The sequence below is a fragment of the Zonotrichia leucophrys genome, chromosome 2 (genome assembly GCF_028769735.1).
Source record: "Zonotrichia leucophrys gambelii isolate GWCS_2022_RI chromosome 2, RI_Zleu_2.0, whole genome shotgun sequence".
Lineage (NCBI taxonomy): Eukaryota > Metazoa > Chordata > Aves > Passeriformes > Passerellidae > Zonotrichia > Zonotrichia leucophrys.
Genome location: NC_088171.1, coordinates 46,348,279 through 46,363,221, shown reverse-complemented (window position 1 = coordinate 46,363,221; position 14,943 = coordinate 46,348,279). Strand labels below are relative to the sequence as shown.

General features: G+C 41.2%; 2 protein-coding genes across 2 annotated transcripts in view; one reads left to right on the top strand and one right to left on the bottom strand.

Annotated features, from left to right (window-relative positions):
* Positions 1-2,086, bottom strand: part of KIF15 (kinesin family member 15) — a 33,917-nt gene extending 31,831 nt beyond the window's left edge. The window contains exons 1-2 of the mRNA XM_064703363.1: positions 2,002-2,086; positions 400-442 (exon numbers count right to left, since the gene is read on the bottom strand). Of these exons, the coding sequence (XP_064559433.1) occupies positions 400-442; positions 2,002-2,020 (62 nt within the window). The 5' untranslated portion in view covers positions 2,021-2,086. The remainder of the gene's footprint in view (positions 1-399; positions 443-2,001) is intronic.
* A 57-nt stretch (positions 2,087-2,143) lies between these two features.
* Positions 2,144-14,415, top strand: KIAA1143 (KIAA1143 ortholog). The gene is made up of 3 exons (XM_064704842.1): positions 2,144-2,345; positions 3,809-3,968; positions 11,974-14,415. The coding sequence occupies exons 1-3, from the start codon at positions 2,238-2,240 to the stop codon at positions 12,183-12,185; spliced, it is 480 nt and encodes a 159-aa protein (XP_064560912.1). The 5' UTR covers positions 2,144-2,237; the 3' UTR covers positions 12,186-14,415.
* The last annotated feature ends 528 nt before the right edge of the window (positions 14,416-14,943 follow it).

Below are 14,943 nucleotides of genomic sequence, written 5' to 3'. Positions count from 1 at the left end.
AAATTAATTTGCCAAATGGGCTTTCATTATTCTGAGTTGTGGCACAGTTTACACTTGGAAGAGGGCTTTTTGTTTTTTGTTTTAGTTTAGGGCTTCCTCACAGGACTGAAGTCCCTAGTGGGACATTTCTTCATATAAACTCTAAAGTGCAGCTGCAGAATTAGTGGACAAATGAAAATTTATTGCATGGCAGCATTCCAAGAGGAACCCAACATACCAGTGTAACAGTTTCATTATGAATACATTTTTTTAAAGCCTCTAAGGATATTAGGAGAGAAAGGCAGCAATCCTAGGCAGGTAAAGATTGAAAGAAAGAACTTTATCTCACAGAGTTATGCTAGGTTTTGTTTCTGTGCAATGTGATTAATAATATATGGGAACTGGCCAATATAATTTTACCTAGACGAGTTCTGCAAAGATATTGAAGAGTCACGCAGACCTCCTATAAAAGAGAGACACACAAAAATTAAAATTACCGCTCAAAATTCCTGACTTAAATAGAAAATACTGTAAGCAGTACAGAGGGAAATAAATGGAGAGCCTTATAAATACCTGTTTTGTGCATGAACAGAACTGCATGAAAATATTTGGTAAATATCTTCCTTTGGCAGAAAGATTTCAGTTTGTAACAGAGGAAGTGAAACCTTCATTCCCTTAATGTGAATGTGCACACACTTATCAATGTGCCATTTGTTTATTCTGGCAAAAAGGAGGCTCTGGGAGACCATATCACCCTACAACTGCCTGGAAAGAGGCTGGGGTCAGACTCTTTTCCCAGGTGACAGGACACGACACAGCCTCAAGCTGTGCCGGAGGAGGTTCAGGTTGGACATCAGGAGGAATGTCTTCACTGAAAGGCTGATTAGACTTTGGAATGGGCTGCCCAGGGAGGTACTGGAGTCACCATGCCTGGAGGTGTCTGGATGTGTCCAATAGCACTCAATACCATGGCCTGGTTGACAAGGTGCTGAGCATTCATAGGTTGGACTCCATGATCTCAGAGGTCTTTTCCAACCTCACTGATTCTGTGAGCGAGGCTCATTTTGCACAGCTTCAGACTTCAAGGAGACAGCATATATTACCCCATAGGACTTATTTTTTACTTAATCTGACATCAAAGTCCATAATATAGTCAAAACGTTAACAAAATAACAAAGTTGTATTTAACAAATAAACAAAATAACAATGAAAGACAATGCCTCAAAATATTCCAATAATAAAGTATTTACAAAATCTTTATGAGCACATGGGTTTTTTTTGTAAGAGGATCACCTTTAACAGCAGAATGATCAATGATGTGCAAAGATGCCTACCTTCTCTTTGACGTTCACACTACCTAAACATCCTGCTGCTGCGTGAGCTTTTTATGTGCTGTTTTGATTTACTCAACATCTGAGAAAAATTTCAGCTCCAATTAAGTAATTTATTCTTCAATTACACAAGTTATCAAGGAAAGTGGAGCAGTTAAAAACTGAAATCAGACCGATACTTGCAGAGCCCTGGGAATAGCCTGAAGTTGTGTCAGTGGAGGTTTGGGTTGGATATCAGCAAAAGGCTCTTTACTCAGAGGCTGGCTGGGCACTGAACAGGCACCCCACGGAGGTGGTGACAGCACCAGGCTGACAGAGCTCAGGAAGCGTTCGGACAGCGCTCCTGAGCGCACGGTGTGATTGCTGGGCATGGTGCTGTGCAGGGCCCGCAGTCGGACCCGATGATCCTTGGGGTCCCTTCGGACTCAGCTTATTCTGTAATTCTGGGAAAGGGCCGACTCCCAGGCACCCCGACACCACCGGGGCAGCGCAGGACGGAATGCCCGGAGCCTCTGCCCCGCTGGGGGACACTGAGCCCCTCGGCACCCGGCCCCACTGCTTCTCCCACGCGAGTGATTCCCCGCCAGGGCACGGAACAGTGCGGCCCTCCCGGGCACAGCCGTTCCTCAGTCCCCCTGCTCCCCGAACCGCGGGCACATCCCCAAACCCCTTCCCGGCCGTTCCCCCTCACCTTTCTCGCCGGGAGCCATGGTCGCTCCAAGCCCAGCAACTCCCGCCCGCCCGCCGCTCCAAAATGGCGGCGCCTTCGAATTTGGCGCTCAGCGGCGTGGCCCCGCCCCCTGCCCGAGCCCAGCGCGGGCGCCGCCATTTTCCCCGGCTCGCGCGGGCCCCGCCATTGGCCGGAGCCCCGGAACGGAGAGCGCGCGGCGCGCCCCCCCGGAAGCGCGCGCGGCGGCGGTGGCGGCCATGAGCAAGAGGAACCAGGTGTCCTACGTGCGGCCGGCCGAGCCCGCCTTCCTCAGCCGCTTCAAGCGGCAGGTCGGGTATCGGGAGGGCCCCACGGTGGACACCAAGGTAACGCCCTGGCCCGCGGGTGGGAGGCGGCAGCGCCCGCTTCCCGAGCCTTGGTGCCCGCCCATCCCCGCCCGCTCGCGTTGTGGGCCGTGGGGAAGCAGCGTTTGTAATGCGAGGGGGAGCCGTAGTTACTCTCTGAAACGGACTGAAATCCTATGTGTAACTTGGTTTTGCTTTGTCTTGGAGGATCAAGACAACTGCAAGGCTGCTGAGGCGGCCTTGTGGAGCCGCTTCAGCCTCTCCGTGCCCGAGGGGGCTGTGGGGGCACGGGGAGAGCAGCGGTGATGTCCGGGCTTGAACTGGACTTTAAAAAGCCCCGGGCGGTGGAGGAAGGGGGCGGTGTGGAAAAAAATGTTCTAAAGGTGCGATAAAAAAATTATTGTAAAGGAGTTAACGCGAGTTCGAACTGGAAGAGGAGAAATTTAGCTTCGATACATAGAAAAAATTCTTAGAGGGTGGTGAGACAGGCTGCCTAAGGACATTGGGGATGCCCCGTCTCTGGAACTGTTCAAGGCCAGGTTGGATGGGACGCGCAGCAGCCTGGCCTAGTGGGAGGTGCCCTATCCACGGCGAGGGGGCTGGAACTGGGTGATCTTTAAGGTCCCTCCCTTAAAGAACCTAAAACATCTTGCTGTAGGTCCGTGGTCGCGAACTGTGTTGTGATGGCTGGAAAGGCAGGGAGTTAAAGGGCAGCCTTTCCTGAGGCACAGGTTTTTTCTGCTTCCAATGTGATTTTGCATGTGTTTCCCTCTAAATAGGATTTTACAGGATACCTTAAGAAATTAATGTCTCGTTTTTGTATATATATACATATTCAGTAGATTACAGTAGTACTATCTATACTTTTCCTTACAATATAAAGTTTTCAGGTCCTCTAATATTGCCAAACTTCAGGTTGCTACACTGAGGTTTGCATGCCAGAAGGTTTATTAAAAAAAAAAAAAACAAAAATTGCCAAATTGATTCTTCTGTCCCAGTGCACAAGTTTGAGAGAGCAGAAACAGGAGTATGATCTTCCTTGTGTCAGTGCTGCTTATAGTGATTTGTTTAGCCAGGTTTAATAACCCAGCCACCATAGACCCACATTTCCCTTTGTGCTGCTTTGAGTACAGCATAGAAGGTTCAAGTTTGGAGCTTTGCTTTTAAAGCTTTTCTTAGTGTTGCATAGCAGACAGTGCTGCACAGTCAAGATGGCAAAGAAAAGGAATTAATTTCTTGCTTTCCAAGTTCCTTCTGGTCTCTAATTGCAAAAGCCCATACTTTCATGCTAATGTTTTCAACAGGAAGCCATGTCTTAGTGATAGGATTGGAGTGTCCTTTGGATAGCGTGAATTGGGAGGGCCTGGCACTGGCAGCTTTGCCAAGTCTCTTCAATAACCTTTCTGCAAAAGTGAAACCAAGTGAAACCACTGGCCCACAGCTGGAGTGATGATCAGGATGGCTTTTATTTCTCTCTTGTCCAGAGAGAGCAGCTTCCACTTGCCGATGATGACAGTGACAACGGCAGTGACAAGGAAGATGAGCAGCCTCAAGTGGTGACACTGAAAAAAGGGGACTTGACTGCAGAAGAAGCAATGAAAATTAAACAGCAAATCAAAGAGGCCTTAAAGTCAAAAGAATCAGGTGAATTTCAAACTACTAATTTCTTGCTTTGTGTAGTCAAAGAGATAACCCACAAAAGCGGGTCTGATACTTGCTCAGCTTTTTACTGTTTAATACTACCTTTGATTATTTCTGAATTTTTCACCTAAATAATTTGCACTTCTGGTTCCTGATCTCAGGTCATTAAGTACATATTCAGGCTGTCTGGCTTTTTTATAATGATGTAGTTCTGTGCTTCTTGATTGTGGACCATCCTCCCTCTAAATACTTCCTCTAAATTAATTCTTTTTGTGTTTTTGTAAATTAACTTTTCTGTTGTATTATTCCAGTGCACAGTCTTTTGACATCATCTGTGATCATTTTTTAACTCATTGACTAGTTCAGCAGAATTTGACAGTGGAGTGGATGTTTAGAAGGTAATTGTATGAGTTCATGAAAGAGGCTGTCAGGTTAGAGGGATTCAGGTCTGTGGAAAGAATTGCAAATGTGTGACTTGGGAACATGTTCACTTACCTGACTGGTCCATGTCATTACTTGCTTAAAATCAACCCCAGTACGTGTTGTGACTTGCAAATACATTAAGCAAGATAAATAGATGATATACAATAGTGTCAAAAACCAGCAAGGTCCAGGAAAAAAATGTTTTTCTGTGTCCTGGTTTAGAGCAAATTTGGGAGAAAACCTCCAAAAGGGGGCCCCCCCAGAAAGCAAACTCACACGGCCCCTTCCCCCAACTCGTTTGGGAAAAATTTCCTTGGACAGAAGTGGAGAAAACCTGTTTATTTAACAGGCATATCACTCCTCAGCACAAAAAATGAACAATACCAGATGACAAAATTCATTCATTGCTCTGAAGAGATGGCAAATTCAGGAAGTCTCTCCTGGGGTGGTCGCTCTGTTACAATCTCTCCGGCACTGGGAATGGCCGCTGCCCAGAGAAGGCCCCGGTGGCCACAAAGTGCAGGCTCTTGGTGCTTCCCCGGGTCCCAGTCCACAGCAGGTTTGAACAGTTCCAAGAAAAGGGAAAGAAAAGACAGTTCAGGGAAAACTTCCCTGCCTCAGCTAGCTAAACTAACTAAAAAGCAAAGGAGGGCCCTGCTCCTCTCTCTCTGTGCCCAGATGAAACAATCCAGCACAGCATGTAGAGGAGCAGTGCAGTTTCTGATAACAAACTCCATGCTTCTTCTTCTCTCAGAACCAGTCTTGAAGGCACAGAATATAATATCCAGCATAAACAGAGCCGAGGATTGGGGATGCAAACATCACCCTAGGACACTGTGCCACAAAGAATTACACAAATGGAAAGATGGAAGTGGTGTGGGAGGGGCTGCTGCAGTTTTACAATAGGGATGAGAAACTACATTTGATGGATACAGTTATGTTAAGAATTTCTCTCAGTATTCATCATTCAGGTATGATTGACATAAGTGCTTTGAGTGTCCAGAAGCTTCAATCATCACACAGGGTGTGATGAAATGGAGCTTTATCTTTTGCTGACAGAAGACCTGACAAATTGAATGTAGCCACTGTTGTCTCTAGTGGAAATGTCTTGACAATTAAGAATATGGGAACTGGAACTCCACAAGTATGAAATAGGAAGGTGAATCATAGAAACTGGATGTCTTCTGTGGTTAGCCATTATGGCTATTTACAAAAGCTGCCAATTGAATTTAGAGCACAGTGTGAGGCCTAGCACATAGCTGTCAATATGAGGACTTAGCTTCTCTCTTTGTCTGCCATTTGGATATGAAAATTCAGATTCATGCTGTCTCTGTAGATGTATGTGTTACAATTCAAGTGGTATAAATGGAGAAGTCAGTAACAGAAGTGGGAGAAAATATGTTGAGAATATTATATTTTTTGAAAAGGAGATTGATGAGAAATCTTAATTTTTAATAACGTAGGTTAGCTTGAAACGAAATAAAGCATATCCTATTTTCTGCAGGTAGATCTGTATTTGTTAGGTCTAAACAGGTGTATGACTTGAACTCCTCTGAGAATATATGCTCAGCTTTGGGCTTACTTCCTGGTGTCTTGTTATTGAAGTGCAATGCTTATAGATGCTTGGTGTTGCAGTTTTTAAAGTCATCACAAAATTTCTTTTCACCCTCCTAGTATTGGGAGAAGTTTCAACTTATTGGAAAGAAATATCATGGTTCTTTCTGAGCATTGGCTTCCTTTTCATATAAGCAACTTGAACTTTGAGTGATCACAGTAGGAGGAAAAATGATTTTGTAAGGCTGGGCAAAAAGAAGTAGTTGTCCATGAGAATCTATTGAGGTGGAGTCCATGCTGTGAAAAAAGTCCAAAAGAGCTACCAAGCTGAATACACAGTGTGAAATGGAAGTGTATTTGAATAGAGTGACTGAACTTACTTGGTGGAAAAAGACATTCCTAAGACATAATTGTAAGTAGTGAGGATGGCAGTTTTGAGTTCCTGTAGGACTTTGTCACCTCTGCTTATTACCCCTTCAGTAATAGCTTGCATTTGGAGGAAAAAATCCACAGAAGTAGGTAGCAAGAGTGTTGGGGACTGCTGCCCTCTGTTCTGCATTATTGTGTTACTGTTCATTCATCTTTGCAGTTCATATGAGGTCTGCGTGTTCCTTTCCTTTATACGGCTCACGGGAATAAACAGGGTAAGCACTGTGCACTCTGCTGTGTTCCTCTGCTATGGAGAGAACCAGGGTGAAATTTCCAATGAAGGGAGGTGAGTGTGACTATTCCAGAACTTGCTGGAGGCTTTTTTGCATTTTGGGCCATTTTTGCACTGTCAGTCTGACCTCTAGATTTAAATTTTGATTTCTAGTCTAAGACGGATGTTTAGATAGCTGTTCACTTCCAGCTTAATAAAGAGAGTTTTGAGTAACATGAGAGTTTCTTTTATTTTTTTGGCTCTCAATTCTGAAAATGGGAAGTATAAAGAAAGTTTGGTGCTGCATGACTTGGTTGCAGTTCATGATACTTTGATTTTAATCCCAGAGTTGAAAGTCAAATTAATTTAATAGTTACTAGACCTTATTATATAGTCCCAAATCAGATCATTAGTGAAATTAAATGAAGCTAAAAAGTTAATAGGAAAGTAAATTTCCCAACTGAGAATCTGCCTTTCCAGCATGCATCAACGCTGAGGCACTTGGATAGATCCTTAGAAATGTGCTACTATCTATCTGTTGTGGATACAGACAGTTTTGCAGAACTTGGGAAGCACTCAGTTTTGATGTTCTGCCATCTTTTCTCTTATATTGTAGTGATTGTCTTCATTTAAAGGACTTTGTCTTCAGGTTTAGGATTGTGATATTACTCCAGAATATCTCATTTACATACTTTCTCTGTTGTTTTCTTCTATAACCATTTTGACATGGCTACAGCTTTTGTTCATTTTGGTTTTGTTTATTTTTAATTTTAGACATCAGATGTTGCTATGACTTGATTTTCTTTTATAGATGAGTAACATTTTTGCATTCATTTAGTAAAACCAGCTGATTAATGTCCTAGCTGCACTTAGTTGCATTCCTAAGGCAGAGCAACTCCTAGCTTTTCTGTTGGCTTTTGCAAGTAGAGTCACAGGGATCTTTTTTATTTAGGACCGAACCTTTCTTATATGAGAAAAAACCATTCTATTTTGAAATATTTTTCTCCATGGAGCAAAGACTCAGAGGCTTTTTAAAAAAAAGTAGTTTGTGTATTAGCAGTGATTTTGCTTAATGTTTTATGCATCATTTTAAAAATTGTCACTGTTGGTTCAGAGACAAAGAAAAATGGTCTTATGAAAAATTAAATTTGCACAAAAGAAAATACATGAATTACTGCAAGATAGTTTATCACAGCATTCATTACAATCTATAAAATAGATTTTTTTTTCTACTGCTTTTCTGCTTCATATGGCCTCTGGGACACTCTGACATGCAGATGACCAAATTTGGCAAAAGGTGTCCATTCTTGTTCAAAGCCTTAGAATATTTTTCTTGTTTCATTCTATGTGCTGGGTCCTGGGGAAGGACAGTAGAGGGAAGAGGCAAGGAGAATACAGTCCCTGCTGTCCTGGCTATTGGAGCCCTTCCTGAACAAGCACTGGCTCTTCTGATTTAAGCAGCTGATGTATCAGATACATCTCACAGAGGTAATGCCGCTCTGTGAAATATGAAATATTTCACATATGTGAAATAGCAGGAACCTAAATCAAAGCTAACTTTGCAGTATTTAAGTAAAGAAAATTTTCCTAAGTGTTTTCATAAACAATTGAAACTGACTATGGAGCAAGAGTGACCTTCTTATCTTCAAACCACAAGTGTGCTGAATTCCTGGAGTTAATGCTTCCAAAGGCATGGATAGAGAATGGATGGCCAGAAAGCATTGGAAGGAACATCTGAAATGGCTGACCTGAACTTCTAACCTTAGAAACCATTAAGAAATTTGCCAGGTTATTGTAATTTTTTTCTTAACCTCCTATCTTTGAATAGACCTATATGGATTCCACTGTTCCTCCTGTTGCTCCTGACAGTTTAGTGGCACTTGTGTTTCCTGTTGTTGCCTCATTGACATATGTGGACAGAAACTGCTGAAAAGTGTTGCTGCTAACTACACAAATGACTACTAAATAAAAATCCTCTAAACTGAAGATCAGTATTTCTTTTTCAGGCTCTCATTTCTACTTTTATTTTAATATATACCTTGAAATAATTAGAAAAGAAGAAATTTCTGATTTTGTGGTTTCTTAAATTGATGTCACCTGTGAAGTAAGTTTTCAGCTCAACATCTAACTGTGCTCATGTTGGTCAACCAGTGGTTTGTGATCCAGGTAAAAAGCAAGAATGACTAAGAACAGTGGGAATTTGAACTGCTAGTGTAGTTTTTGACTCATTTTTGAGAAGTGGATTTTATTATTTCTCCTGTAGTGTTTTTATGTATTTTACTTCATGTGTTTCAGTGTGCTTACCAGAAATCCTGCTTTCCATAATTCATAATACTAACAGAGTATTTTACTGGGACTCTGTTTTGAAAACTACCAACACTGGGATTGTTTCTTTAGCCTTTTTTTTTTTGCATTGCTTAATACAAGTCAGTTTTTTGTAGGTCTTTGATGAAAACAAAAAAGATAGCTGACACATAAGAACCAGGTGAAATTACAAAGGATAAAGTGAAGTCATTTTACCAGCTGAAAAAGGCAATCTTAACACATCATCACAAATTCCTTGAACTGCCTCATCAATTTTTTTCAAAAAGCATAGTCTGTCCTCACTCTCTCCACATGTAGGCTAGGCCTACTGTGTTTCCTTATCTGCTTCATTCTTTGTCAAGCACTGCCAGCACACACTGCTCTCTGAAGCTGGCCTGGGCTTCCTGCTGAAAGGAATGTCCTTGAGCATATAATGAAATTTTGACAGTGTTTAACCAGGCCAAGAGCTAAAATAATTTCCTTTGATACAGAATGACCTGCGAATAGTATTGTAGCCCCTGGAGGTCAGAGCTGAGCCAGTTGCCATTTTGGTGGAGATTTTGAGCTTTGCTGTTTGTGCCCTTAGCTTATTATATGTTGAAATTCATATTGCAAAGATACTTATCAGTTTCTCCATCTGGTTGGCAAAATGAAGTTATTTTGTGTAGTTCACAGTGTGGGTAGCAGGGCAGTTGTGAGTCAAATTAAAATTTCTGTCCTCTCTTTTTCCATGGATTACAACTACATAGCTGATTTTCTGTTTTCTTTTATGGATGCTTTTAACTATATTTTTAGGGGTTAGGTTTTCAAATTTACCTAAGAATTTACTCTAAGAAAATGTAGTAATCCGTTTGTTAAAGAATATCCAATGGGTTTGATTTTTTTGCTCCTCATGCTTATCCAGTAGCTGGTTGTGTCATTTCCACAGCAGTATGGAGCCTGTAAACAGCACAATAGACAGTTGTGTCTGCACAGAAGGGAAGTTCTCCTTATAGATAGTTTTTTTTTTTTTCAGATTTTGGCTTAGATTGTTCCTCAGATCTTGTTTAAATTAAAAGATCTCTATTTACAAATAAACACTGTAGGTATGCAACAATTAGTAAGGGGAATCATTTGCTATTAAACTTCATAGCCTAAAAATGGAGGCCTAACTTCTGAGAAAAAGGATGCATAGTGTATTCTGATTCATTAGGTGTGATATCCTTTCAGGAGTTCTATTTCCGTCCCAAAATTTACTGTAGGCACTTCCTGAACTTTTGTATCACGTGTACAGCATCTAAACACTTAAGCTCTCTGTGCAGAGTTCACAGTGGATCCATTGAGAACTCTGCTTTTCATATCTACAGTTTTTTATATCTACAGTTATTGCTGCTAATTCCTTGTAACTGTAATGGTTTTCTAAAGTGCCAAGAATGAAGTATTTTTCCCCAAACCTGGTTAGTTATTTTCTGCATAGTAGTATTTTCTCATAAACTAGTGTAGAATAATAAAATCAAGGAAATGTTGGGTTTGGAAAAGACATCTAGGATCCATGGAGCCCCACTTATTAACCTTGCACTACTTTGTTGCCACTAAACCATGTCCCCAAGTGTGACAAGTTCTTTGAACACTGCATGGATGGTGTTTCCACTACTTGCCTGGACAACTTGTTCTTGTGCCTGACCACTCTCAAAGTGAAAAATTTTTTCTTGGTATGCTATCTAAACTTCCCTATGTGGCCATTTCTTGTCCTATTGCTTGTTACTTGGGAGAAGAGATGCCTACCTCACTACAGCCTCCTTTCAGGCAGTTCTAGAGAGAGATGGGGCCTCCCAGGGCTCCTTTTCTCCAGTCTGGACAACCCCATGTCCCTCAGGACTTGTGCTCCAGCTCACCACCATATGCACCTTTTGGAAGGATGCATTCCATAGAAGCCATTGACAGAATTGCCTAGTTTTTCAAGCTAGCTTTCTTCTTTAAGAGGGTCTCTGAAACTTAGGTCATTCTAAGTCAATGTCTTCATTTGTACCACACAACCCTTAAGGTACCAGATTTATTAGTTGTACTGTTTTGAGAATGCACTGAAGAGAGTCTCAGCCAGTGCTGTGTAGATAACACTGAAATGTTAAGTATTCTGCCATAGTGCTGGTATACCGAGGAAAGAATTTGTGCTAAAGAGAAAAGTTATTTATTGGTTTTAATTAAACAGCACATAATCTTGTCAAACACATTTCTGTTGAGTAATGAATTTCACAAAAGTAATTTAGGAAAAATATCTTGCACAGAACCTACGGCTCCTTAACATTCTGTCACATATACATTATAAAAATTGCAAACTACTGCAGCATCAACCTTAGTGTCTGATTCACAACTTTACATTACACTTTATCTTCCAGAAATACTGCCCTGATGCTGTTACTTATGCAGTAGCTTTCCCATTCTGCCTGATAATCATGGAAGGGACTTCTCCTGTTTTCAGGATTGTTGTCTGCTCCTCTGCATGCACTAGAGCAAAACTGGTCAGTTGGAATAGTTGGGTGATGTTGCAGATACAAAGAAACCCTGAAACTTTCATCCATTATGATAAAAAAGGGGACCTTTATTGCCATGTGATCTTTTCAGCTGTCTCAACAGGACAGAATATATTAGGGAAAAAAGTTTTTCTTGTATATGTGCCATTTTGTTATTTAAAGAGATGCCATAATTCTGAAATAAATGCATTTGTTGTCATAAATTTTACAAATACTGAAGCAGAGTGAGAGGATCCTATGAAGTTGTCCTCTGCGTTTTGGTAAGTGGATGTGAATGGAATGTGAGGGAAAAGCTCTCATTCTGCTCACAGAACTGCTCACAATCTTTTCTAAGTTAGAGCTCTGGTTAGTGAAACCCCATTTCCAATAGAAACTGCAGGAGGATTTTCTTCACGGGCTTGCTGACATGAAGCAGGTGTGTGTACATGAAGGCCATTCATTGATACAGAGTTTTTGGCCAAAAGTATATTTTCATGATTGTTGTATTCTCTCAGAGGCCTTACTGATTTTGGTTCAAGGTCTGTATGTGTTTGTGAACATATGCAGATGTGTTCTGACTCTACTCTCTTTATTACAGATGATGAACCAGAACCTGCTGATGGAAAAATTATGTTCAGGAAACCAGCCAAACGTTCATCAGAGAAGTGTTTAGACTTCAATGTAAGCTCAAGTAAGAAGATGAAAGAAGCAAAGAAAACCAAGGGGGAAGCAACTACTTCTCAGAGTACAGCTAAGCAAGTGAAAAACAGCAGTCTTCTGTCATTTGATGATGAGGAAAATGATGATTAGAGTTGTATTTTTTTATGCTTAACTTGCCTGTCTAGAGACCTGGATAATATTGAGGGCTTTCATAGGAATAGAAAAGCATGGTGTCTGAGTCTTCTCTTACTTTGCTATAGTCCAACTAGAGAAGTAATGTATAAAATTAGCATGAGCCAAGTCTTTGCAGTTAGTTAGAACTGTATGTCATGTCTTAATTTTAAAGGAGAATTTTACCATGTACGTAAAAACTATTTGAGGTCACAAATGAGTAGCAAATTATGCCTGTATATATTTACCTTACAAATTTTCAGTCAATTTTAAAATGCCCTCCATTACTAAAATGTATTTCATCTATATTGAATAGCCTTAGTTGACAGTTATGGTTTCTACCTGTTATTATTGACATTCAAAAGAGAGACACTTCATTGATGTTAAACAGAGACTGAAGTTTTCTGTCTCACAGCTTAACAAAAGTTTGCACAAACTTTGCATTTGTGATTTGCAAGATTGCTCTTGCAGAGCCTTGTAGTAAATGAGGCTGCATTTGCTAAATTCGTGTAGTCTTGATCCTGTCATTGGTGAATGCAGTCTAAGAAACATCAAATTCATTTGAATTGGTTGTAATATCAAGGTATAAAGATTTTGATTCTAGTTGATGGTATCAACTAATGCAAAAGAAGCCTGTGCACTTTGGTTTTGACACTGATGGGCTCAGTGGTTTGATGGTGTTTTGGGTTTTTTTTTAAAGTATATTTGTTCCAGTTAACTACTTATATGTTCATAATTATTTGGGATCTCAGACAGCTTGTTTAAAAACTGTATTTCATCTTTAAGCTGTGGAAAAGCATTAATTTAGTATTCTTCAAGTAGGGGGGGAAGTTGTAAACAGGGAATTTAAGCCAAGAAACACTATAGCTGTGTGTATCTATAGCTGTTTAAGACAATTCCTGGGGCAGACACTCCAAAATGAGTTACTGCCCCTTTTAGCTTTAACTGCTTCCCTTTCACTGGTGAGCAGAGATGAAAGCAAGAACATTTAAGTGAAAAAATAAAAGTTTACTAAAAAGTGAAACGGCAACAGGCAGGATAACAGTAATCATCACCATATACAAAGGTGCTGAATCCCATGGACTGCTTGGGAACAAAGAAGACAAGATGGCAGAGAAACCCCTCCCCAAAAATGTTGGCCTCCATAGAAGACCACGTGGTTCAGGGGACAAAGGCTAGCTGGTGGAGAAGCCCCTTCTCCTAACCATGTGTTGGAGAGAGAACAAAGGGGAAAATCCCACAACAGCATCTGTGATTATGGAAGTCCCTCTTCTCCAAACAACAACCAATGAGGAACAAGGACAAAACAAAAAGAAACCTGGACTCCAAAACCAGTCAAATGCTGCTGATCTCTTTGCTCCACATCACTGGACAAGGTCTCTCTCCTGGCAGCAGAGCAGCTCCATCAACAGTGGCAGCCGGCACTGGTCAGTGGCTGGAACTCCTGGGGGGACTTGGCCTCCTCCTCAGCAGAAGATGACAGGCACAGGCCTGGGGCAGCCCGGGCTCCACACCCTGCTGCCCCTGAGCGCTGCCGGGGGGCTGGAGTGACCCTATGGAACAGGGGCTGTTCTGGTTTTCCTGCTGTGGTGCCATGGCTGGCCAGCCCAGGTGATAGCAATGAAAAAGGAAGGAAAAAAGGTCACAAGAGAAAGAGAAAGTCCTCCCTGGCCCAGCCACCAAAACAAAGGGGAGCTTCTGCCTTGTGCTGCCTCAGCTTCTCAGTAACTAGGGGGAATGAAAGAGAGGCCTGTGTGAGTGTTGTCTCATTTTAAAGGGATCCTGGCATCTTCTGCTTCCATGAACCCATGGCAAGACCCTCTGGTTCTGCTTCTGACCCCCAGGTCTTAAAAGGAGAGTAAAAATCTTGGGCAGAGATGGGTAGGAAGAGTCCATTTCAGCATTTTTCTGTAACAGAACAGAATTGACACTGAGAGCTGATGGGATTTTGGAGAACAAGATGGTAGGAATGTCACTTGTGACTTTGAAATTATTTGGATGTATGGTGTGTTCTGTAACCATATGAAATCAGGTCTGCTGTGTGACAGGACATTTGAAATTATTTGGCCTGTAAAGCTTCATCGAGGAGCATATTTCAAGTTGCTGTGTGAAACAGCTGGTTTTAGTTTCATCTGGTAGTAAACAATAAATTATGTTTTCTTTTAAGTGGTCCAAAGATATTTTAATAAAAATTTCAGGACATGAAATGAGATTTTTTTTGGCCTCTTGATATTGGAGCCTCCTGTACCTGCTGCCCGTCTCCCTACACACCAGCTTCCTGCTGCATAACATCAGATGTAAGTCTGCACATTCTTTTGCACTGTTTGTGTGAGTACATGTTACCCTGATTTTGAAAATGAATAGATCTGTTGTCCTTTCAGAAAATCGAAACCAGACCTATAAATGGATATTAAATTCTTGTTGCACTGGTTTCATATTAGAATTGTGAGAGGTGCTGTGTACAACCTGATTATTCCCATGAGGACATGCTACATTTGTAAATACATAATTTGTCTGTATTCTCTACGTACAAAAGAAGAAATTTAAAGTACAGAACCAAAGGTTCCCAGGAATTGGTATTTCCATTTATTTTGTATACTTAAAACTTGTTTGAATCAATTTAAAATATATACCAATACATACATACACACCCATAAGTAATCTTGTAGCATTCCAGTGTACAAAAGGAATATTTGGGCATATGTCAACAATGGAGTATATATGGAGTAAATACTCT

Bases quoted from the DNA above. Each gene is read 5' to 3' on its own strand.
- KIAA1143 (XM_064704842.1), top strand. From the start codon at position 2,238: ATGAGCAAGAGGAACCAGGTGTCCTACGTGCGGCCGGCCGAGCCCGCC. The intron at 2,346-3,808 runs GTAACGCCCTGG...TCTCTTGTCCAG, and splicing joins GCCCCACGGTGGACACCAAG to AGAGAGCAGCTTCCACTTGC. The intron at 3,969-11,973 runs GTGAATTTCAAA...TCTTTATTACAG, and splicing joins CTTAAAGTCAAAAGAATCAG to ATGATGAACCAGAACCTGCT.